The following is a 26,889-nucleotide window of genomic DNA, read 5'->3' on the forward strand; positions in this document are numbered from 1 at the left end:
TCCATTGTGTCTGGGTAATTATCACCTCTTTGTTATAAAAGTGTTCTAAATCCCTTAAATGTATGCAAATTAAAATATTTTTTATATCAGTGTCATTTAAATTAAAACATTAAAATACAAATTCAATGTACAAATTTTCCAGCACACACAATCCTTTGTTAGCCGGAGATAAGACAACACACTCTGTCTAAACATCCTGTAGCAAACCACAGGTCCAACAGGACACACAAGGAGGGAGTTTTATTAGAGCAAAGACAGACACGCGAACGTTGCATTTTGTTATCACCTATGAGTCAAACATGCCGTTCCAGTGAAGTGGAAAAAGGTAACGCAGGGAAGGTGCGTAATATACAGGTTTAAATTTGGCAGCCGTCCTTGTTAATTCATATATCTTGACAGAATGGTCCACAACCTGACAAACTGGAAGCCAAGTCAGTCTGCCACAACAATACCCAGCCTATTCAGCCTGTGTGAACAGCTACAGAGTGCTTTCTCTCACTGCTGATCTGGATTGTTGCCACAACTGGAGTACAGCTAGTGCAAATACACTGAGAGCTGGACGCAGCTTTTGTTTTGCTGTGTTTTGGATGAAGCAGGGAGTTATCTCTCTGGCCTACAGATGGAGGACAGGGAGGGAGGGAGGTAGAAGGAAGCTCCAGGGGCTGAGGCCTGCACCCAGAGTTTAACCCAACTCACCTCTGATGGGGTGAAGATGAATGCTGTGCCATCTGGAGTCAAATCCATTTTTAAATCACACTGATAAAGGACGGACAAGTCTGAGGCTCCTTGGGGGTGTTCAAGTGATGTCATTCAGGAGGAAACCTGAAAATTAGCCACAAAGAATCATATGTTTATAATGACATAACAGTGACACTTACAATAACGCACACACGAGGAGAACATGCAAACTCCATGCAGAGTTTTCAACCCGGGACTTCTTGCTGCAAAGTTAAGAGATGAAATGAAGAATCCTTTATTTACAAAGTAATAGCAAACTATTTTGCTACTTAATCGTATTCTGAAGCACAAACATGATGGAGTTCGGCTACTTTTCATTTTAGGACATCACATTGGGAACTTGGGAAAATGCCGTTTAATGCATGAATTGCACATAAAGAGAAACTGTAAATTATAGTTCTGAATCCAGTGCATGCATACAGTATCTTAAAACGACAGCTGCTAAATCAGTGAGTGCCCTTGTGGCCGAGGTTTGAGCTTCTTAGCTCTTCGTTGTTAGTGTTTCTGAGATGATAAAATGCACACAATGCTGTAAAAGATCTGTTAATAGAAGAGAGACACTGAAGTGATTGGCAATAGATGGAGAACATGTTTTATTTCCATGTGTGACTTTTTTTTCTTCCATTCTGTCGTCTGTTTTCATTTGTTGTTTGTTGAGAGTTGGGCTGGGTCACACTCGCACTAATCCCCTTCTTAACGTCTAAATCTTAATCACTTTCCCATGTGGGTCTGAAAATGAAATAACAGTAACTGTGCTGCGCAATCAAATAATGCATGAATCAAAATGATGTTCGCTGTTTTACCTGTAAGAAGGCAAGTCTAAACACAGACATAGTAGTTAGTAGGAACAGGAGCCGTCACTTGTTGCAGTCTATAACTTCACTGTCACTTAAGCTTAGTTGTTTTGTTTTTTTATTAATGTTTATTGGATAGTAGTTCTTATAACATTTCCAAATTACTCCTTCTCTGTCTCTCCTCTCCCAGTGTAGCAAACTAACTTTCCACAGAATGCGCTGTCATATACACATTTTAAATTACCCAGTCATAAGCATGACACCTCACTGTAAAGCAATTTGCAATGTAAATGGTTAAGACATTTCATACAGACACTAAATAAAGGACATGTTGAGTTCCTGACATCTTAAACCATCTTTGATGTATGTATTTTTCACTCTTAACTTGATTTTTTTGTTTCCCCATTGTGTGAAATCCTTTAACCATTGACTGCCATGTACTTTATCCTTCACTGTTATAGCTTTTCAGCTGCTGTTAGGCAGAGCTTTGATGACAAAAAAGAAGCGTAGGCAACATGTTTATCCTGATACTCTCTATTGGACCTGATAGACAAAGGTTAGCACAGGCCATCTATTTAGATCCACAGCTATCTTATCAATTATTTTTATTAATAGTTGGGTCTTGTATAGCTTCCCTATGTCAAGTGGTTTAGTGGTGTCAAAGTATGTCATACAGCACCTTCGTTAGGCCACTTGAATGCTGTTGAATGCTATGCATATCTTTTTGAGGACCAGCGCTTATAAACCAAAAGAAGTGAGGACATTGTGGTTGATCCACACTTTTTTTATATATATATTTATATAGCACTTGCACAATATCTGCAAGGTACTCAAAGTGCTTCACATAAAAAGAGAGGAAAAAAACACTTAGCAGAAATAAAATTAGAAAATGTACAATTAAGAACAGAGGGAATGTGTCCCAAAACCATTCTGAATAAATAGTTATTGAGTTCACGTTTAATAACTCCCAGATCAGTCATGGAACACTAATCACGGGGTAACCTGTTCCAGAGGTTAGGAGCAGCTACAGCAAAGGAACGATCACCACGCCGTTCGGGTCTTGACCTGCCAGGAACCGCTCACCTGATGAGCGCAACAAACATTTCCACATATCGTTGAACGCTCCACTAAATAAGGTGGAGCGAGGCCGTTAATGGCTTTAAAAGCAAAAAGCAAAACAGAAATCAACTGGATGAGCACTGTGTGTGTGAACTGTAAGAGGTCTAATAAGAGACAGATGAAAGCTCCGGGTGTGTCCGCGCACCCACAGCAGCTCTCTGGCTAACACATGTGAGCTGTTAAAAATTTGGTGTAATTAAGCCTTTTAATTAGTTTCCTCCGCGATGAACTTGAACATGTGCACAGCTACACGGAGGCCAACGGGTACAATGTTTATGTTTGGCTGTTTGAATTGAACCACTTTAGATGGAGCCTCCCCTTCTTTAACCCCTCATTAAGATAAATATTGAAGATTTACACAGCCTGAAAAGACCACTTTTTTTGGCACACAACAGCAGACAAGTGTCCTAAATTTAAAGTATTGGATCTCTTCTGGGGTCGGAATGTCTGAAGACATTTTTAGTACTAATTCAGTGTGATGTAGAGCAGAGTACAGAGTTTGTACAGCACATGAATAACGTCAGTTTAACAACTGCAGTCCTTTACTTTTAGACATGTTGGTTTTACTTTGTTGCTGTAGAGTCCGTCCATCTTTTTGTCATATATGTAAATATTTTATTTTTATGTTGCACTTGTTGTACCGTGGAACTTCTCTCTCCATTAACACTAAGCCTGCTTACTGCTGACAGCTCTTATAGCTGATAATGAGTGTTCTGACCAAGGAGCTGTCATGAATCTTTAATGATTGTTTGAGCAGACTGAGATGCACATACACACACGCACACACTTGACGAGTAAAAAACTGCACTCCATGACAGAATTAGAAAATAATTAACATGGAAAATGTATAAACCCTGCAGAAAGTTGGATTAAGATTGTGCTTTGTCCATGTTGACCAGTTTTTGAAGGACTCAGTTATATATAACCTTGCCAGTATCTAGGTTTTTGCTGCCCTCGTGTGGTTCATTTAGGCAATGATGCATTGGAAAAATAGACCAACTTTACCAGACTTTACCAGCTTTAAATATCATAGCAGACAGAAGACAGCAGAGAGATAATTAATAATGTTTTTGTGTTTAACAACATGTCTTTGTGTCAAAGCAAATAGGTGGCCTACTAATCTCTAAACATCATTGTCTAATCCAGAAGTTCACTTTTTTTATACATGACATTATAATAAATAAATGAATGAATGCAGAAATAAATAAATGAATGAATAAATAAATAAATAAAATGATAAATAAATGAATAAATAAATAAATAAATAAAATGATAAATAAATGTCTAAATAAATAAATAAAATGATAAATAAATGAATGAATAGATAAAACACAGGAATACATTCATAAATCAAACAAATGTAGTCCGACTTGTTTTATTTATTTAGACATTTATTATTTTCTGTATTTATTTATTATTGTATCTATTCATTCATTTATTTATTTCTGTATTCATTCATTCTTTTATTTATTATAATCTGGGCCGTCTCTTTTTATTGTTCACGTGTTAATGATCTATATTTATTTGAAAACACAGCATGCAGTTACTCAGTTATGTAAAGACTCAATATTATTGTGCTCTTTTTTTCAATTGTATTTACATTTATAGACAATTATTGTGGCAATAGTTGTGGTATGGTATGTGTGTGGTTGTTTCTGTGGCCCTGTCGGGAAATGAAACAACAAAAAGCACTACATAAAACTATATATACTACATACAAAGTAGATGGATAGATAGATAGATAGATAGATAGGTCAATGACCTCACTTCGTCAGGACAAGCAGGCAGGCAGGTGGGTCGCAGGTACAACGTGACGTCACGGTGATACTTTTGAACTCGGTGGCAGTAAATCTATAAAGGTGTGTAGGCTGACTACACAGGTATCCTGGACCTTAGACTGGAGTGGAAACACAACCTGTCAGGATTAAACACACGGAGGCCTAACATGCGCCAGGAGGTTTGAATCAACACGGTCTACACCTGAGAGTCACACCTACCTGTCGGACTACGACGACACCGGCATGTTCCCAAGCTCACCGCCGGCCAGACACCCAATAACTCAGACTCTGTCCATGAACAGCCAGTACATGCCGCCTGCGTATGACTTAACCGGCGGGTACCATCACGCCCCGGGAGTCGGAGACCCGTCGACCACCGCCTGGAACTCCATCTACGCTCCCCGGGAGGAGTATCCCTACTGCTTCCCGGGGTCAAGCCCCAGCAGTGGCGGGCAGGTGAGTTTCACCTCCCTGGACCTGAGTGGGGCCCCCACGACAGCTGGAGGGGGGCCATTCACCCCGTACAACTTCATCTCTGGACAGGAGACGTTCACCTGCAGGAGGAGGGCACCCGAACCTATCAGACCGTCTGTCTCAGGTGGGACATTCAATCAATCGATCGATCGATCAATCAATAAATCAATCAATCGGTCAAACAGATGAACAAACTTTATTTATATAGCACTTTGCTTGCGATTCAAATGCAGACACGCTCACCTGCCACTTCACAAGGTGCCTGTGTACCTAATAAAGTGGCACCTGATGTGGTCTTCTGCTGCTGTAGCCAACATTTTTCAAGTTCAAGTCTGATTTGATCTTTGTAAACCCTTGAGATTGGAATATATACGGTGTCAATACTGCGCCAACAGCCGTTCCACATTCACATTCACTTAAATGACATTTTCCCCATTCTGATGCTCAGCCGATCAGATATTTGTGTCAACAAGCAGTTCAACCAACAGGCCACAACAGACATGTGAGAATAGAAAACATGAATGGAAGAATCACAGTCTCACCAGTTTGCATATGAGGACCATTAGAGTAAATATGTATCATTGCATTCATATACAGACTGCATGGTGTAATACTGCGCTGTCCTTATTGGGCTGAAGAATTAATTGAAATTCTATCAAATTGCAACACACAATTTTCTCGTTGATGGAGGCACAATATTTGTTTCAAAATATAATTTTAGGTGAATTATTGTCTTGATACACACATCTTACAGACTGAAGGGAACACCTTTGTTTTCTCACAAATCTGCACAATTATCACACAGTTGTGTTTTTCAAATGAAAAAGAGAATAATGATGTAAAAATTACCATTCCCTCTATCATAAAAAACAAAATGGCAATTAGATATTTATTCAAAATAGTTCAGCCTCATACTGCCTAAGATATACTGTTTATTTTGCACTTGATAGGCTGGGAAATATTCTTTAAAGTTAAAAAAAGCTACTCTGAGGTCATCTTGGTATTGAACACCATTTATGATATTTATATTAAAATGTTTTATATAGATACTTGTGTACATAGACTTACTTACTGTATGTTCCTCTTCAACCACACACACTGGGTTAGGGTGAGAAATCAAAGCCACGTAAGTCATAATTAGCACTTCAACTATTCTGATAATTGATTTATCGGTTTTAGTGTCTTTTTTTTTTATATAATTAAAACAACCCTTCTGATTTTATTTTATCCCCTTAAATGTGAATATTTATTTGCTCCATATAGCAACGACATCATTAAAACTTCATTTGGGTTTGTTGACAAAACAATTTTTGTTTGAGAACAGCATTTCCAGGTTTGAGAAACCCCGAGCAACATCTTTCTGGCAACAGACCGAACAAGAACTCGATTAATCGAGATTAAGATTAATGGATTATGAAAATGCAGCCCTACATGAATCTTGCATACATTTATATTAATAATCCATATAGTTAAGATCTGTTCATGTTAGAATCAGGGAATTACATCCTTCTACTAATCACATTGAAAAGGTTAACATATACTTTATTCTTGCTCCTCATCATCTCCTAGATCTATGCATTTCATTCGCCCGGTCCCCATTTGTGTTGTTTTCAAACATATTAATGAACACTACTTATAAACAGGAAGTATCACATAAACGACACCAGTCCATAGTGTGTTCACACCGACATAGTTTTAGTGATGAGATAAGGCTGTTTCGTGGAAGCCACTTGACAAACTCAACGCTATCAGTTAAGTGGGAGGCAACATGTACACAGTCAAAGCAGACTGCACACACATTCATCAAGCTTTTCACCTCTCCCTCCTGCCAAACACCATGTGAGATGTCAATGCAGAGAAGTGAACAGTGGGTTCTGTCAAAAGTGTCGCTCCCCACCCTCTCTGTCCACTGGGTGGGTGCAGGAGGGTGACAAACTGGCGAGATAACATGGGCACTGCAGGAAGTCTGCAGAAGTCAAACCTGAACCTGAATACACATACGTGTGTGTGTACGTGTGTGTGTGTGTGTGTGCCTCAATCGATGCCGTTACATATTTCAAATCAATAACACTGACTCACTCTTTCCTGTGTGTGAGTGTGTGTGTGTGTGTGTGCTTGTATGACACTTTCTGTCACACCTGCTTTAGAATTCAGGTTAGAAGAGTTAGGGCAGGCGGGTCAAACATATGGCCTGTGGGCCAGAGCCGGCACATCAGAGGGTGCAATCTGGCCCACAGGCTAAATTTGTGAAAATGTTGCAGTATAATTAGAATCTAATTGTAAAGTTAAATAGCACATTTTTTAGTTCCAGATACCTTTGACTTAATGTTTTGTGCCAATCCCGAGATGGCCCCTGAGCAATGCACCCAATCTCCCATTGCTCCTTGGGCACAATTATGTGCTGCCCACTGCTCCTGCGCCCAGCATGTGTGTGTTCACTACTGTTGTGTAATAAGGATGGGTTAAATGCAGAGGACAAATTCACTATCACTAATTGGTGTGTGTGTGTGTGTGCAAAAGTGCAAATAATTCTAATTCTAATAGAAAGTTTTCGACAAATGCATGTTTACACAGAGCTGCTGTGTTGAACATTTTAATAGTGAATATACTGGCCAGTATTTAATCTCAGCATGTTTCCAGAATCAGTGATGAAAATGGTGATTTTATGACTTACTATGATGCATTTCTTACTTAAAGCACCTTTAAGTTTAAAGTAATGGGGAAGGGAGTGCATTATGTCTATGACTGTGTCAAAAATAGCTGCTCAAGAATATGTGTGTGCGTGTGTGTGCACTGTGTAAACACCTATGTAAACACCACTTAGGGTGATAAAGAGAACCACTGATGCAATGCAGAGGAGTGGGAGTCTTAACACTGGTTAAAGTTAGCGTGATTAATCGAGTTGATGATGTTTTAAGTGGCGCCTGAACTTGAACATGGCACCAGACATCTTCACATTAATCGTCAGTTTGGCATCGACGTTACACATGACTCAATCGTTCTTGTGTTATTTTACTAGCAGGAATGAGGACAATAAGATAAGATAATAAGACAATAAGATAAAAGACATTTCCCATTTCCCATCAAAAACTCAGAAGTGACAAAAATTCAATGCTTGTTCAATGCTTGCTCTTCAATGTGTTGGTTTCTTATCTGCTGCCAAGCAACGAAATTTCGTTGCCAGTTTTCACTGCTGTGTATTCTGTGCAATGACAATAAAAGGAAGTCTAAGTCTAAGTCTAATAATTTACTTGCATTCGAACCTGTATCCATTGTTTTACCTATTCAGGATTTGTGCGTTTGTGTGTGTTTCAGGTGGGAAGACTCGCACAAAGGACAAGTACAGAGTGGTGTACACTGATCACCAACGTCTGGAGCTGGAAAAGGAGTTCCAGTACAACCGCTACATCACCATGAGGAGGAAGACTGAGCTTTCAATGGTACTGGACCTCTCTGAGAGACAGGTGAGAGGGCTGGAGCAAATTAGAGAGTTGGGGACGGAAGGGTTAGAGGTAGAGGAGAGGAAGTGCAGAGAGAATTATGATGCAGAACAGGTGAAAGTCAAAGGCAGCTATGAGTCTGAGGCAAGATGATCGGGTAAGTATTATATCTGTTTCCTTAGTCACTTAAAGTGAAATACTTTTGTTAAAATACATGTATCTCCTAACTACCTCTCAATGAGGGAATAATAGATAAACAAATAGTGACAAACCTGTTGTCCTCACGACCGCAGTGTTTCAATGCCCCAAAAATGGAGAAGTATAGAAAAGCTGCTTGCTCCATATTAGTTTGCAAACTTCCTGACTGGGTCTTATTAGCCATGATGTGAGTTGTTCAGCTGTGGACGACAAACTCCGTTTAAACACTTACTTTAATTTTCAGTTTTACATATATACAATTCCTTTTTCTACTTTTCACCTTTTGTTGTCTCTCATCAGTAATATTAAACTAAGCAAACAGCAGAGGAGACAATCCACTTCCTGTTTACACCAGCACGCCCAGTGTCACTCCATCATTACGTGACCACCAGCTTTGTTGTTTCAATGTCTGGCCAATTCAGTGATCATTGGCATCTGGATTGGAATAATGTGACTGAAAGCTGGTCTTATATATTAGCAACATGTACTATATGCAATGCTCAAGCATGTCTGAATAAACCTGACATAAGACTTCTGCACAGTACTGTACAGTTAATGAACGGCACGACGTTGTGTGTGAAGTGACTTTTATTCGAGTTCTACAAATATCATATAATCGTGGAAAATAGGAAGCAACAACAGGTTATGACGTATTTTTTATTGAACCAGGTATTCGGCTCTGTCAGTAAAAATAGCCCTACAACCAAACTTTACTGTTGCCTAGCAACACAAACAAGGAGGATATCCTGTCCATTAACCTCGATTTTGTGTACACATTTATTTGCTTTTCCTTTAACTGAGCAACCAGAGAAAACAGCGAGAGTTTCTTTGATGGTTTTTATGAATCTGGAGAGTAACAGCTAACGTTTTAATGACCTGCAAGACAGAACATGTTTTTATTTAGGCTATGAAGTATCTCTTCATTGCCATTAACTCCCAGTGTTCTGCTACTTCTCCACACAACTTAATTTAAATGTTAATTTCTGGAAAAATGTCTTTTCACCGTACTTTATAAGGCCTGGTTTACACTGAATGCGTCACATGTGCGTCATATATGGATGTAGCCTGAGGGCTATAATAGTAAATCTAAAGCTGGGGACATGCTACACAACTTTTACATTCTTTAACGATTGTGAAAAGCCTTGGAGCACAAAATTCTCTCAGCAGATTTTTTTTATGACGACTGAAAGACTGGGGATCACACATTTAAAGACTAAGCCCGATGAGGGGTCACAGACTACATGATTTGTCAAACCACCTGAAGCCAACTTAACGTATCAAAATCTCGCGAGAGAGTTTACGAGAGCGTCAGTAGAAGAGCATACAGCTAATTTATTTCTTTTATTATCTTGTTTTTAAAATGTAGCACTTTGAGATTTGTTGTTCAAAAAGTGCAATACAAATAAAATCTATCATTATTATTATTATTATTATTATTATTATTATTAGGGTTCGAGCAACAAGGTTGCAAGAACCCTATTGAAACTGGAAGGATTATTATTATTATTATTAGGGACCGAGCACTCACACAGTGTGCGAGGACCTATTGTAATTCTAGCAACATGGACCAAGCACTAACAAAGCAGTGTGCAAGGACCTAGGACGGAGCACTAACACAGTAGTGTGCAAGGACCGAGGACCGGGCACGCACACAGTGCGCGTAGGGTCCGAGCCCACGCAGTGGGCGAGGACATATTGTTATTCTAGGAATTATTATTATTATTATTATTATTATTTTTCTCTCCACGGGATCTTGAATTTGACCCCCTGAACCAGCGTGAAAACGGACGAAAATTGGCACGCACACCAGAACTGCCGAAAAATTCGATAAAATAGTGGAATTGCGAAAAAACAATGCAAAGTGGCTCAGTAGCGCCCCCACAGGTCACTGCCTATGGAGCAGGCAAAATTTAGTTTCACCGAATTTCCCGAAACTCGGAGGGGTGATTGTTCGGCATAAGCCGAACAAAAAATCCTTTTGACACCATGACCTCGACTCAACAGGAAGTCGGCCATCTTGGATTTGGCGTCCATCTTGGCGTTTTACAAGTTTCGTAACTGAACGAACTTGTCTGAGGGCGTTCATCGTAGCAACGAGCAAAACGCGTCAAATTGTTCCAAACCCATCCAAGATCAAAAGTTATAGAAAACTTTCGCAGATTCAAAGGGGCGTGGCCACGGCAGCCATCGGAATTTTGGCGAATTTCGGCGTCTCGCCACGAAACAACACGTGTGCTATAACTTCGCCATACTTTGTCCTATCCGCACGAAACTTCATACGTGACACGAGACCCCGCCCCTGAACACGTCTACGAATGCGAACTTGACCCCAACGCCATGTCGGCCATTTTGATTTACGCGTTTCGCCGCTAAACAGGAAGTGCCCTGTAACTCGCCCAAAAATTGACCGATTGGCTCCAAACTTGATATGTGAGACCATGGGCCCGCCCTGAACACATCTGCAAGACATCACCTGCACACAGGAAGTAGATCGTATGAAACAGGAAGTGCCCTTTAACTTCACCAAACATTGACCAATCGGCCCGAAACTTGATACGTGGTATCAAGGGCCCGCCCTGAACACGTCTGCAAGACATCACCTGCACACAGGAAGTAGGGTGCCTGAAACAGGAAGTGCCCTGTCATTTGCCCATACATTGACCAATCGGCTCCAAAATTGATACGTGGTACCAAGGACCTGCCCTGAACACATCTGCAAGACACCACCTGCACACAGGAAGTAGGTCGCCCGAAACAGGAAGTGCCCTTTAACTCCGCCAAACATTGACCAATCGGCCCAAAACTTGATATGTGAGACCAAGGGCCCGCCCTGAACATGTTTGCAAACCATGACCTGCACACAGGAAGTAGGTCTTCCCAGACAGGAAGTGACCCGTAACATTGCCATACGTCGACCAATCTGCAGTAAACTTCACATGCGAGATAAGTAACCCGGCCAGAGCCCACGTAATACATGACATGCCGGTAGAGGGTGGCGGCCGCGAGGTCCCGTACAACGCTGCTTGCAGCTTTAATTATTAGGGTTCGAGCAACAAGGTTGCAAGAAACCTATTGAAACTGAAAGGATTATTATTATTCTTATTATTCCCCCAAATGAATTGCCTTTTTGAGGCCTTTCCCATACCCCAAAACTCACCAATTTTTGTGACCGCATCAATCCTGGTGTAAATTTACGTCTGAAAAAGGTTCGGGGAATGTGCGTCGAAAATTGAATGTGGGAGGGGCCAATAAGTGCGGCGCCACCTGTCCAAATTCACCATGACCAACACAAATATCGCACATGCACGAAATTCGGTACACATGTGTAGTGGGTCAGGATGAAGAAAAAATTACATTATGACCATGATCCAAACCCAACAGGAAATCCGCCATCTTGGGTTGATTGGCCATTTTTTGGCCATTTTGGCGAATTCGCAGCAATGGTATTTGAACCAACTCCTCCTAGAGTTTTCGTGCGATCACCTTCAAACTTGGTGAGGTCCCTGTGGACCAGTTGAGGAGCTCACGGTATCAAAAGTTTTTTCAAATGTCGCACGGCGCACGAGATAGGGGGCGGCAAAGTTCGTGATGATTCTGATGTTTCGCATCATAAAAACAAAACTCTTATAACTTTGCGATGGAAGGTCCGATCCGAACCAAACTTGCTATGATTGATGATGGGCCATGGCTGAAGACGTCTATGAAAAAACGGTGAAGTTTGAAAACAGCGCCTCCTTGTGGTGGAAGAAAATACACCAAAAAAAAGTTTTTTTACGATTTCGGGAATAACTTTTACACAGATAATCGTACCGCACTCAAAATTGGTGACAACAGTCAAAACACATGGTAGATGATGCGTGATCAATATGACGACAAATCGTTTAACGGTGTTGCCATGGCAACGACGCAAAGTCGGATTTTTGGGACAAAAAATCAAACTGCTACAACTTCGCGAATCCTGGTCCGATCTGAACCAAACTTGCTAGGATTGATGACAGTCCGGCCCTAAAGACGTCTATATGAAAATATTCAATTTCGAAAACAGCGCCCCTTGGTGACAGCAGACAATATGACAGCTTGTATTTCAATTATCTCCTCCTAGAGCTTTTGTGCGATCACCTTCAAACTTGGTGAGATCAATGTGGACGAGTTGAGCATCAAAAGTTATCAAAAGCTTTTTAAAATATTGTATGGCGTACGAGATAGGGGGCGCCAAAATTTGTGATAATAATGATTTTTCATAACAGACAATGAAACTCTTATAACTTCGCGATGGAAGGTCTGATCCCAACCAAACTTGCTATAGTTGATGATGGTTAGTTGCTGAAGACGACTATGTTGCTGAAACGTTACATTTTGAAAACAGCGCCTCCTGGTGGTGGTAGAAAATTCTAAAAAAACAAACTGTTCCAACTTTGCCAATCCTGGTCCGATCTGAACCAAACTTGCAAGGATTGATGACAGTCCGGCCCTGAACACGTCTATATGAAAATATTCATTTTCAAATACAGCGCCCCCTGGTGACAGCAGACAGAATTACATTTATAGTTTTTGATGCTGCTCCAACAGGGATTGTTGTATCCACTTGAAACTTAGTATGTGGGACCCCAGACCCTTCCTCAACATGTCCGTAAAAGGTCACCTCCCTACAGGAAGTGGATCGCCCGAAACAGGAAGTAAAGTCTTACATTGTCCGATTGACACGAAACTAGATATGTGAGTTACTGGACCTTCCCTGAACATGTTTACGGAGACGCCGTTGACCGAACAGGAAGTCGGCCATTTTAAACAGGAAGTGCCCTCTAACTTTGCCGTACGTTGTCCGATCTGCACAAAACCTTATATGTGACACCAGGGACCTGTCCTGAGCATGTCCGTAAAAGGTCACCTTCCTACAGGAAGTGGAACGCCCGAAACAGGAAGTAAAGTCTTACATTGTCCGATCTGAACAAAACTTGATATGTAAGACAAGGGAACTTCCCTGAACATGTTTACGGAGACGAACAGGAAGTCGGCCATTTTAAACAGGAAGTGCCCTATAACTTTGCCATACGTTGCCCGATCCCCCCCAAAATTTGGATCGACATGCACGGGGACGCCGCTGAAAATAACTTGTACTGAAAATAACTAGTTATTATTATTATTCTTATTATTCCCCCAAATGAATTGCCTTTTTGAGGCCTTTCCCATACCCCAAAACTCACCAATTTTTGTGACCGCATCAATCCTGGTGTAAATTTACGTCTGAAAAAGATTCGGGGAATGTGCGTCGAAGATTGAATGTGGGAGGGGCCAATAAGTGCGGCCCCACCTGTCCAAATTCACCATGACCAACACAAATATCGCACATGCACGAAATTCGGTACACATGTGTAGTGGGTCAGGATGAAGAAAAAATTACACAATGACCATGATCCAAACCCAACAGGAAATCCGCCATCTTGGGTTGATTGGCGATTTTTTGGCGATTTTGGCGAATTCGCAGCAATGGTATTTGAACTAACTCCTCCTAGAGTTTTCGTGCGATCACCTTCAAACTTGGTGAGGTCCCTGTGGACCAGTTGAAGAGCTCACGGTATCAAAAGTTTTTTCAAATGTCGCATGGCGCACGAGATAGGGGGCGGCAAAGTTCGTGATGATTCTGATGTTTCGCATCAGAAAAACAAAACTCTTATAACTTTGCGATGGAAGGTCCGATCCGAACCAAACTTGCTACCATTGATGATGGGCCATGGCTGAAGACGTCTATGAAAAAACGGTGAAGTTTGAAAACAGCGCCTCCTTGTGGTGAAAGAAAATACACACAAAAAAAGTTTTTTTACGATTTCGGGAATAACTTTTACACAGATAATCGTACCGCACTCAAAATTGGTGACAACAGTCAAAACACATGGTAGATGATGCGTGATCAATATGACGACAAATCATTTAACGGTGTTGCCATGGCAACGACGCAAAGTCGGATTTTTGGGACAAAAAATCAAACTGCTACAACTTTGTGAATCCTGGTCCGATCTGAACCAAACTTGCTAGGATTGATGATAGTCCGGCCCTAAAGACGTCTATATGAAAATATTCAATTTCGAAAACAGCGCCCCCTGGTGACAGTAGACAATATGACAGCTTGTATTTCAATTATCTCCTCCTAGAGCTTTTGTGCGATCACCTTCAAACTTGGTGAGATCAATGTGGACGAGTTGAGCATCAAAAGTTATCAAAAGCTTTTTAAAATATTGTATGGCGTACGAGATAGGGGGCGCCAAAATTGGAGATAATAATAATTTTTCATAACAGACAATGAAACTCTTATAACTTCGCGATGGAAGGTCTGATCCCAACCAAACTTGCTATAGTTGATGATGGTTAGTTGCTGAAGACGACTATGTTGCTGAAACGGTACATTTTGAAAACAGCGCCTCCTGGTGGTGGTAGAAAATTCAAATAAAACAAACTGTTACAACTTTGCTAATCCTGGTCCGATCTGAACCAAACTTGCAAGGATTGATGACAGTCCGGCCCTGAACACGTCTATATGAAAATATTCATTTTCAAATACAGCGCCCCCTGGTGACAGCAGACAGAATTACATTTATAGTTTTTGATGCTGCTCCAACAGGGATTGTTGTATCCGCTTGAAACTTAGTATGTGGGACCCCAGACCCTTCCTCAACATGTCCGTAAAAGGTCACCTCCCTAGAGGAAGTGGAACGCCCGAAACAGGAAGTAAAGTCTTACATTGTCCGATTGACACGAAACTAGATATGTGAGTTACGGGACCGTCCCTGAACATGTTTCCAGAGACAAACAGGAAGTTGGCCATTTTAAACAGGAAGTGCCCTCTAACTTTGCCGTACGTTGTCCGATTTGCACGAAAGCTTATATGTGACACCAGGGACCTGTCCTGAGCATGTCTGCAAAAGATGACCTCCCAACAGGAAGTGGAATGCCCGAAACAGGAAGTAAAGTCTTACATTGTCTGATTGACACAAAACTAGATATGTGAGTTACAGGACCTTCCCTGAACATGTTTCCAGAGACGAACAGGAAGTCGGCCATTTTAAACAGGAAGTGCCCTCTAACTTTGCCGTACATTGTCCGATTTGCACGAAAGCTTATATGTGACACCAGGGACCTGTCCTGAGCATGTCTGCAAAAGATGACCTCCCAACAGGAAGTGGAATGCCCGAAACAGGAAGTAAACTCTAAGATTGTCCGATCTGAACAAAACTTGATATGTAAGACAAGGGAACTTCCCTGAACTCGTTAACGGACGCGCATTTGACCGAACAGGAAGTCAGCCATTTTAAACAGGAAGTGCCCTTTAACTTTGCCATACGTTGCCCGATCCCCCCGAAATTTGGATCGGCATGCGCGGGGACGCCGCTGAAAATAACTAGTACTGAAAATAACTAGTACTGAAAATAACTAGTTAGGGTTCGAGCAACAAGGTTGCAAGAAACCTATTGAAACTGGAAGGATTATTATTATTATTCTTATTATTCCTTAAAGTAAATCGCGTTTTTGAGGCCTTTCCCATACCCCAAAACTCACAGATTTTTGTGACCGCATCAATCCTGGTGTAAATTTACGTCTGAAAAAGGTTCGGGGAATGTGCGTAGAAAATTGAATGTGGGAGGGGCCAAAACGTGCGAAGCGACCTGTCAAAATTCACCATGACCAACACAATTATCGCACATGCACGAAAATCGGTACACATGTGTAGTGGGTCAGGATGAAGAAAAAATTACATTATGACCATGATCCAAACCCAACAGGAAGTCCGCCATCTTGGGTTGATTGGCGATTTTTTGGCGATTTTGGCGAATTCGCAGCAATGGTATTTGAACTAACTCCTCCTAGAGTTTTCGTGCGATCACCTTCAAACTTGGTGAGGTCCCTGTGGACCAGTTGAGGAGCTCACGGTATCAAAAGTTTTTTCAAATGTCGCACGGCGCACGAGATAGGGGGCGGCAAAGTTCGTGATGATTCTGATGTTTCGCATCAGAAAAAAAAAACTCTTATAACTCTGCGATGGAAGGTCCGATCCGAACCAAACTTGTTATGATTGATGATGGGCCATGGCTGAAGACGTCTATGAAAAAACGGTGAAGTTTGAAAACAGCGCCTCCTTGTGGTGAAAGAAAATACACAAAAAAAAAGTTTTTTTACGATTTCGGGAATAACTTTTACACAGATAATCGTGCCGCACTCAAAATTGGTGACAACAGTCAAAACACATGGTAGATGATGCGTGATCAATATGACGACAAATCGTTTAACGGTGTTGCCATGGCAACGACGCAAAGTCGGATTTTTGGGACAAAAAATCAAACTGCTACAACTTCGTGAATCCTGGTCCGATCTGAACCAAACTTGCTAGGATTGATGATAGTCCGGCCCTAAAGACGTCTATATGAAAATATTCAATTTCGAAAACAGCGCCCCCTGGTGACAGCAGACAATATGACAGCTTGTATTTCAATTATCTCCTCCTAGAGCTTTTGTGCGATCACCTTCAAACTTGGTGAGATCAATGTGGACGAGTTGAGCATCAAAAGTTATCAAAAGCTTTTTAAAATATTGTATGGCGTACGAGATAGGGGGCGCCAAAATTGGAGATAATAATAATTTTTCATAACAGACAATGAAACTCTTATAACTTCGCGATGGAAGGTCTGATCCCAACCAAACTTGCTATAGTTGATGATGGTTAGTTGCTGAAGATGACTATGTTGCTGAAACGGTACATTTTGAAAACAGCGCCTCCTGGTGGTGGTAGAAAATTCTAAAAAAACAAACTGTTACAACTTTGCTAATCCTGGTCCGATCTGAAACAAACTTGCAAGGATTGATGACAGTCCGGCCCTGAACACGTCTATATGAAAATATTCATTTTCAAATACAGCGCCCCCGGTGACAGCAGACAGAATTACATTTATAGTTTTTGATGCTGCTCCAACAGGGATTGTTGTATCCGCTTGAAACTTAGTATGTGGGACCCCAGACCCTTCCTCAACATGTCCGTAAAAGGTCACCTCCCTACAGGAAGTAGAACGCCCGAAACAGGAAGTAAAGTCTTACATTGTCCGATTGACACGAAACTAGATATGTGAGTTACGGGACCTTCCCTGAATATGTTTACGGAGACGCCGTTGACTGAACAGGAAGTCGGCCATTTTAAACAGGAAGTGCCTTCTAACTTTGCCGTACATTGTCCGATCTGCACAAAACCTTATATGTGACACCAGGGACCTGTCCTGAGCATGTCCGTAAAAGGTCACCTCCCTACAGGAAGTGGAACGCCCGAAACAGGAAGTAAAGTCTTACATTGTCCGATTGACACAAAACTAGATATGTGAGTTATGGGACCTTCCCTGAACATGTTTCCAGAGACTAACAGGAAGTTGGCCATTTTAAACAGGAAGTGCCCTCTAACTTTGCCGTACGTTGTCCGATTTGCACGAAACCTTATATGTGACACCAGGGACCTGTCCTGAGCATGTCTGCAAAAGATGACCTCCCAACAGGAAGTGGAATGCCCGAAACAGGAAGTAAACTCTAAGATTGTCCGATCTGCACAAAACTTGATATGTAAGACAAGGGAAGGTCCCTGAACACGTTTACGGACACGCACTTGACCGAACAGGAAGTCTGCCATTTTAAACAGGAAGTGCCCTATAACTTTGCCATACATTGCCCGATCCCCCTCGAAATTTGGAACGACATGCGCGGGGACGCCGCTGAAAATAACTAGTACTGAAAATAACTAGTACTGAAAATAACTAGTACTGAAAATAACTAGTACTGAAAATAACTAGTACTGAAAATAACTAGTACCGCGCGCGGTGAATGAACGGGTGAGAGCGCGAGGCACGCGGGGAGCCGTGGCACACGGCGACCCGCGTGGGTCGGCTCGAACCCGTTCAGAACCGCGCGCGGTACTAGTTATTTTCAGTACTAGTTATTTTCAGTACTAGTTATTTTCAGTACTAGTTATTTTCAGTACTAGTTATTTTTAGGGTTCGAGCAACAATGTTGCGCAAGAACCCTATTGTAATCGTAAGAGTTATTCTTCTTCTTCTTCTTCTTCCGCCTACCAAATGAATCGCATTTTTGAGGCCCTGAACATGCCCCAAAACTCACCAATTTTTGCAAGCGCATCAGACCTGGTGTAAATTTACGTTTGTTAGTGTTTCGGGGAATGTGCGTTAAAAAATGAAAGTGGGCGGGACAAATAACTGCTCCACCCCCTAAATATTGTGGGCCTGAAGAGCATGTTTAATGTACATGCACGAAACTTGGTACACGCGTTCCTTAGGTCGGGCCGGTCAAAAAAGTCAGCGTAGCCGAAGCTCTAAAACGAACAGGAAAGTCGCCATCTTGGATTGAAAGTTCATTTTTGGCTGATTTTGGCCATTTCGCACCATCGGTATTTGAACGAACTTGTCCTAGAGCTTTCATGGGATCACCTTTAAACTTGCTGAGGTCACTGTGGACAAGTTGAGGATCTAAAGTTATTGAAAACTTTTTAATAAGTATCATGGCGTACGAGAAAGGGGCCGGCAAAGTTGATGAAAATTTAAATTTTTCGCCACAGGCAACAAAACTCTTATAACTTTGCAATAGAAGGTCACATCCCAACCAAATTACCTAGGGTTGATGATGGACCATTGCTGAAGAAGTCTGTGAAAAAACCGTACATTTTTAGCACAGCGCCTCCTTGTGGTAACAGAAAATACAAAAAATACACAATTTCGGTAATAACTTTTACATAGTTAATCGTATCAAACTCAAAATTTGTGAAAACGTTCAAAACACATGATAGATGATGCGTGCTTAATATGATAACAAATCGTCCAACAGTGTTGCCATGGCAACACTGCAAAGTCAGATATTTGTGACAAATAAACAAACTGCTACAACTTTGCGAATCCGAGTCCAATCTGAACCAAACTTGCTTGGATTGATGATAGTCCAGCCCTGAAGACGCCTATATGAAAATATTCACTTTCAAAAACAGCGCCCCCTGGTGACAGCAGACACTATGACGCCTGGTATTTGAATGAACTAGTCCTAGAGCTTTTGTGCGATCACCTTTAAACTTTGTGAGGTCACTGTGGACAAGTTGAGGATTTAAAGTTATTAAAAGTTTTTCAAAATTTCGCATGGTTTTCGAGATAGGGGGCGCCAAAGTTGGTGTTCATTCATATTTTTCACAACAAAAGGTGAAACTCTTACAACCCATAAAACTTGTCCTCCTGAGGAGCACGTTGAATGTACATGCACGAAACTTGGTACTCACGCGTTCCTTAGGTCCAGACTTTCAAAAAAGTCAGCGTAGCCGAAGCTCTAAAACGAACAGGAAAGCCGCCATCTTGGATTGAAAGTACATTTTTAGCAGATTTTGGCCATTTCGCACCAATGGTATGTGAACGCACTTGTCATAGAGCTTTAATGGGATCACCTTCAAACTTTGTGAGGTCACTGTGGACAAGTTGAGGATCTAAAGATATTAAAAGTTTTTCAAAATGTCGCATGGTTTTTGAGATAGGGGGCGCCAAAGTTGGCGTTCATTCATATTCTTCACAACAAAAGGCAAAACTCTTATAACCCCTAACACTTGTCCTCCTGAGGAGCACATTTAATGTACATGCACTAAACTTGGTACTCACGCGTTCCTTAGGTCGGGACGGTCAAAAAATTCAAAGCAGCCTAAGCTCTAAAACGAACAGGAAAGCCGCCATCTTGGATTGAAAGTAAATTTTTTGGAGATTTTGGCCATTTTGCACCAATGGTATGTGAACGCACTTGTCACAGAGCTTTAATGGTATCACCTTCAAACTTTGTGAGGTCACTGTGGACAAGTGGAGGATCCAAAGGTATCAAAATCTTTTCATTAAGTATCATGGCGAACAAGAAGAAGGGTGGCAAAGTTGGCGAAAATCACGATTCCTCGCAACACACAACAATCTCTTATAACTTTGCCATGGAAGATCAGATATTAACCAAACAAGTGACAATCGATGATGGGCCCTTGCTAAAGATGTCTATGCAAAAACTGTAAATTTTGAAAACATCGCCTCTTGGTGGTGGCAAACACTAGGAAGTCTGGTATTTCGCAACACACAACAAACTCTTATAACTTTGCGATTGAAGGTCAGATCTTAACCAAATTTGTGATGATCGATGATGGGCTTTTGCTGAAGATGCCTATGCAAAAACTGTAAATTTTGGAAACAGTGCCACCTGGTGGTAACAGAAAGTACAAGTTCACAATTTCCCTGATAACTTTAACAAATTTCCTTGTATCAAACTTAAAATTTGGGAAAACATTCAAAACACATGGTAGATGATGCGTGCCTAATATGATAACAAATTGTTCAATGGTGTTGACATAAGAACACTACACAGGATCCACTCTACTGAGTAGTTCGTCAGTGCAGTAACCTTTGTTCGCCACATGATGGAGGCATTTGCCTACAAATCTATCAAATCTAACATTTACAGTTTCTCATGCTGCTCTGAAAGGGAAAGATGGGGCAAAAGGTACTGCAAGAGGGGCCAAGGAAAAAAAAAACAGGGAAAATGGGAAGAGAGAAAAAGTAACAGAGGGAAAAAAGAGAAAATGCACCCTAAATTCTTATACCATCAGATGTTCTATCACAAAAATAACTAGTTATTTCTAAAATTCAGCTTCAATTCTGATACCATCAGTTGTTTTTCACAAAAATAACAACTTATAGACGAAATCACACTGTTAGACCTCAGACCTCAGACCCGCCCTGAACATGTCTGTAAAGGATGACCTACTTACAGGAAGTACAACTCCCGAAACAGGAAGTAAAGTCTGACATTCTCCGATCCACACGAAACTTGTTATGTAAGTCAAGGTACCTTCCCTAAACACGTTTACGGACACGCCTTTCACCCAACAGGAAGACGGCCATTTTAAAAGGACACGCCTGACATTGCGCGGGGATGCAGCTGAAAATAACCAGTACCACAAGCGGTGAATGAACGGAAGATGAGGAAGAGGACTCGCGCTGCGGCGTGGACGCACGGGGACTCGCGAGCCGTCAAGCTCGAACCCGTCAATTACCGCTTGCGGTACTAGTTATTATTATTATTCTTATTATTCCCCCAAATGAATTGCCTTTTTGAGGCCTTTCCCATACCCCAAAACTCACCAATTTTTGTGACCGCATCAATCCTGGTGTAAATTTACGTCTGAAAAAGGTTCGGGGAATGTGCGTCGGAAATTGAATGTGGGAGGGGCCAATAAGTGCGGCGCCACCTGTCCAAATTCACCATGACCAACACAAATATCGCACATGCACAAAATTCGGTACACATGTGTAGTGGGTCAGGATGAAGAAAAAATTACATTATGACCATGATCCAAACCCAACAGGAAATCCGCCATCTTGGGTTGATTGGCCATTTTTTGGCGATTTTGGCGAATTCGCAGCAATGGTATTTGAACTAACTCCTCCTAGAGTTTTCGTGCGATCACCTTCAAACTTGGTGAGGTCCCTGTGGACCAGTTGAGGAGCTCACGGTATCAAAAGTTTTTTCAAATGTCGCACGGCGCACGAGATAGGGGGCGGCAAAGTTCGTGATGATTCTGATGTTTCGCATCAGAAAAACAAAACTCTTATAACTTTGCGATGGAAGGTCCGATCCGAACCAAACTTGCTACCATTGATGATGGACCATGGCTGAAGACGTCTATTAAAAAACGGTGAAGTTTGAAAACAGCGCCTCCTTGTGGTGAAAGAAAATACACAAAAAAAAAGTTTTTTTACAATTTCGGGAATAACTTTTACACAGATAATCGTACCGCACTGAAAATTGGTGACAACAGTCAAAACACATGGTAGATGATGCATGATCAATATGACGACAAATCGTTTAACGGTGTTGCCATGGCAACGACGCAAAGTCGGATTTTTGGGACAAAAAATCAAACTGCTACAACTTCGTGAATCCTGGTCCGATCTGAACCAAACTTGCTAGGATTGATGATAGTCCGGCCCTAAAGACGTCTATATGAAAATATTCAATTTCGAAAACAGCGCCCCCTGGTGACAGCAGACAATATGACAGCTTGTATTTCAATTATCTCCTCCTAGAGCTTTTGTGCGATCACCTTCAAACTTGGTGAGATCAATGTGGACGAGTTGAGCATCAAAAGTTATCAAAAGCTTTTTAAAATATTGTATGGCGTACGAGATAGGGGGCGCCAAAATTGGAGATAATAATAATTTTTCATAACAGACAATGAAACTCTTATAACTTCGCGATGGAAGGTCTGATCCCAACCAAACTTGCTATAGATGATGATGGTTAGTTGCTGAAGACGACTATGTTGCTGAAATGGTACATTTTGAAAACAGCGCCTCCTGGTGGTGGTAGAAAATTCTAAAAAAACAAACTGTTACAACTTTGCCAATCCTGGTCCGATCTGAACCAAACTTGCAAGGATTGATGACAGTCCGGCCCTGAACACGTCTATATGAAAATATTCATTTTCAAATACAGCGCCCCCTGGTGACAGCAGACAGAATTACATTTATAGTTTTTGATGCTGCTCCAACAGGGATTGTTGTATCCACTTGAAACTTAGTATGTGGGACCCCAGACCCTTCCTCAACATGTCCGTAAAAGGTCACCTCCCTACAGGAAGTGGAACGCCCGAAACAGGAAGTAAAGTCTTACATTGTCCGATTGACACGAAACTAGATATGTGAGTTACTGGACCTTCCCTGAACATGTTTACGGAGACGCCGTTGACCGAACAGGAAGTCGGCCATTTTAAACAGGAAGTGCCCTCTAACTTTGCCGTACATTGTCCGATCTGCACAAAACCTTATATGTGACACCAGGGACCTGTCCTGAGCATGTCCGTAAAAGGTCATCTCCCTACAGGAAGTGGAACGCCCGAAACAGGAAGTAAAGTCTTACATTGTCCGATTGACACAAAACTTGATATGTAAGACAAGGGAACTTCCCTGAACACGTTTACGGACGCGCATTTGACCGAACAGGAAGTCGGCCATTTTAAACAGGAAGTGCCCTATAACTTTGCCATACATTGCCTGATCCCCCCCGAAATTTGGATCGACATGCGCGGGGACGCCGCTGAAAATAACTAGCATTGAAAATAACTAGTACTGAAAATAACTAGTACCGCGCGCGGTGAATGAACGGGTGAGAGCGCGAGGCACGCGGGGAGCCGTGGCACACGGCGACCCGCGTGGGTCGGCTCGAACCCGTTCAGAACCGCGCGCGGTACTAGTTATTTTCATTATTATTATTATTATTAATAATAAGGGCAAACAAACATGGATGACCAATGATTCACTGTTGTTTGTTTGCACAACTATCTGCTCTGAGACATCAAAGAAGGAAAGAAGAAGTCATGGCATCGTTGTTTAGATATTCCCGCTGCTTCTTGTTGTCTTCTGACGCTGATGTCAGGTGTCCCACCGGCTCTTTTTCATTGGCTGTTGGCACCATGTGTTCGCAGTTGGGTCGGTAATCAGTACACACTACCCCATTGCGCCCAGAGTCGGCTCAATAAACTGACTCTGACTGAGGAAAGGTCGGGTCTGTTACCTTCACACACTAACAGATTTCTGTGCCAACTCGCCATGCGGACTGTCCCCAACTAGAGCTGACTAGAGCAGACTCTACCCAACTGTGACCTGTGGGTAAAATCTTGTAGTGTGTCCCCAGCTGTAGAGAAACAGGGCTTTATACAAACAGATGAAAAGTTTCTGTCTGCTCCTGTCCATGGGGAAAAAGAAAAGTTTACTCTCAAAAACAGCCGGACTAGATTTTCTCAGTATTCCACCACATCTGTCTACTGAGGAAGACGAGAGTCACAAGAAGTCAGGGAGTGGTGAACATTTTCTTAATCAAATTAGGTTCCTACTTGTGATTACAACAGTGCAACTACAGGAAACCCAGCAGTTATAGATCACTGACTGTGAAAGTGTGCTGGACTGAGCAAAAATATGTTTTGTGTAAAGAGACAGAATCTTTTGTGGTTAGAGTTTGTCACACTGAGCACAGGGAGATGCCTTTAATAAATCAAAACAGCAATGATTGACAGCGCCATACAGTGTGATAAACGTAATAAGGAAGGAAGACATCTGAGAAAAGTTTTTCAACATTGTCAGTTGTGCGGCTTCCTGCCAGGAATCATTATCAGTCAACCTTAGCAACCTTGTCTAAAAAAGCTCCACCTCTCAACAAAGTTAATACCATTTTGTCCAAATTTTAACATTTGAGAACAGCTGCTGCCACTTCTGCTGCACATGCAAGAGCCAATCACCCACTGCATTGTGATAGGAAAGATATTTCCTCACTCTGTCTTTTTTTCCGTGAGAGACAATACTATAATCAGAGCACAAGTCCTGGCATAATTTTTGGCAGACATTGTGGTTCTAAACTCTGAATGTAATAGCATCATAGGGCAGCAGTGTGGACATGTCCTCTGGTAAGCACCATTTCACAATTGTAATGCTTTCTGTTGATCCATTGTTAACATAAAAAAAACAAAAAACATGTAAATTGGATCAACTGTAATGGCAACAAGGTTTCAGGTTTTCCTGAAAAATGCTGTTTGTTGTAATTGGCTGAGCGTCTTCTAGTTTTATCACTCTGGTGAATACATGGGTTTGTTCATCTCCTGACAGAGGAGATTCTTGGTAGATGACATGCAGACAGACACACCAAAAGCAAGTATTTGAGGCAGCAGCCTGACCCAGAGATGGAGGGGATTGCAGTGTCGAGTAGCAGTTCTGTTTTAAAAAGGCTTTTCTTTCATGGCAGACATTTTGACAGGTCACAGTAGAAAAAGCCCAGGTGTAAATAACCATTTATTATCATTACCATTATTATCAGCACCAGCTGAGATTGTCTTGCTAAGTTCTTCAAACATCCCATAATGGAGAAACCTGATCTATTGCAGGAAATCGCTATGCAATACACAAGTTTTACACAAGCTGTCAGTGAGGTGAACTCCTACAATGTGTGTGTGTGTATCCAATGCTCAAGCATGTCTTGAATAAACCTGGTGTAAAAGATGGACAGTATATTTACTCCTATAGTTGAGTAAGTGTGTGTGTGTTGAGTAAGTGTTTTACTTTTTGAACTTGAAGAAATGTTTCTTTCTTTAAATTTAACCTTTACTTTGAATGAATGAATGAATAAGAAAAATAAACAGCACCAGACTCTGGTTCGAATCAGAAAATAAAACAGAAACACTGTCGGGACCCCGAGAGCGACGTTTGGAACACCAAAAGTGGAACTTGAAAAACCTGAGCAGCTGATGACGAAGAGCAAGAGAAAGTTATCACTAAAAGAAAACCACCGAGCAGAGCTGCCAAACACGCTGCAGTTAAATGAAACACGGAAAAAGGCTCCTCATACTCACTGACATGTATGTTTGTGCTTATCTGTGTTTTAGGTGAAGATCTGGTTTCAGAACAGACGTGCCAAAGAGAGGAAAATCAACAGGAAGAAGCTGCAGCATTCCCAGCAGGCCTCCACAACTACACCCACCCCGCCTGCACTCGGTGGACCCACTGACGCCCACATCACCACCAGCCCCAGCAGTAACATTCTGTCTGATGCAATATCAGAGGAGTTTTAGGTGGATTTCACATGAAGACTATTTTTGTGTGTTTTAGTAAGTTTACTACGAGAATGAAAAGAAGATGATTCACATCAGCACGGCGTCATTATGCTGCACCTTGTGTCTTTCGCAACAGCCAGCGCAACTTATCTTTTCTAGCGATCAGCTCGACTTCACGTTTGTTCACCACAGAACTTCAACTTCTACTAAAGTATTGGTAAAGTGGAGTGTGAAATAGCAGTTTCAGAAGTTCCTTTTTTAATGTAAAGGGATGTTAATGGTTAACACACTAAACAAGGCATATGCAATATGACGACCAAAAGAGGAATCATGTGAATGTTTTTGTTCAAACCACAAAACGGGTAAGCAGTTGAAGAGTACAAATCACAACTGCAGATTCTACCATTCGACAGTTAATTCCAATGCTCAATAACTTTAATGTTCTTTCTGTCGAAATATAAGAGATCGTTTTGAGAAAAGAAGGCAGCTATTTACACTGTAATGAAAGTGATGAATTTACAGATGTTTTAAATAAATACAAAGAAAAACATAGGAAGTCAAAGCACTATGAAGCGGATTGCAGTATGTAAAAACACAGGTGACACCTGTGGTTGAAAAGGTGAGAAATTAAACATAAAATAATACATTTGGCGAAAGCATGTTTTTGCTTTAATTTAAAATATACCTTTTCATTTTTGACTGCA

The 26,889-nt window shown here is 41.5% G+C and overlaps 1 protein-coding gene across 1 annotated transcript; it reads left to right on the plus strand.

The window, feature by feature from the left end:
* Window positions 1-4,494: 4,494 nt before the first annotated feature.
* On the plus strand, window positions 4,495-26,686 carry cdx1a (caudal type homeobox 1a). Its single transcript, XM_058650545.1, has 3 exons — window positions 4,495-5,027; window positions 8,219-8,367; window positions 26,018-26,686. The coding sequence occupies exons 1-3, from the start codon at window positions 4,673-4,675 to the stop codon at window positions 26,201-26,203; spliced, it is 690 nt and encodes a 229-aa protein (XP_058506528.1). The 5' UTR covers window positions 4,495-4,672; the 3' UTR covers window positions 26,204-26,686.
* Window positions 26,687-26,889: the final 203 nt, after the last annotated feature.

The sequence above is a fragment of the Solea solea genome, chromosome 14 (genome assembly GCF_958295425.1).
Source record: "Solea solea chromosome 14, fSolSol10.1, whole genome shotgun sequence".
NCBI classification, from domain to species: domain Eukaryota; kingdom Metazoa; phylum Chordata; class Actinopteri; order Pleuronectiformes; family Soleidae; genus Solea; species Solea solea.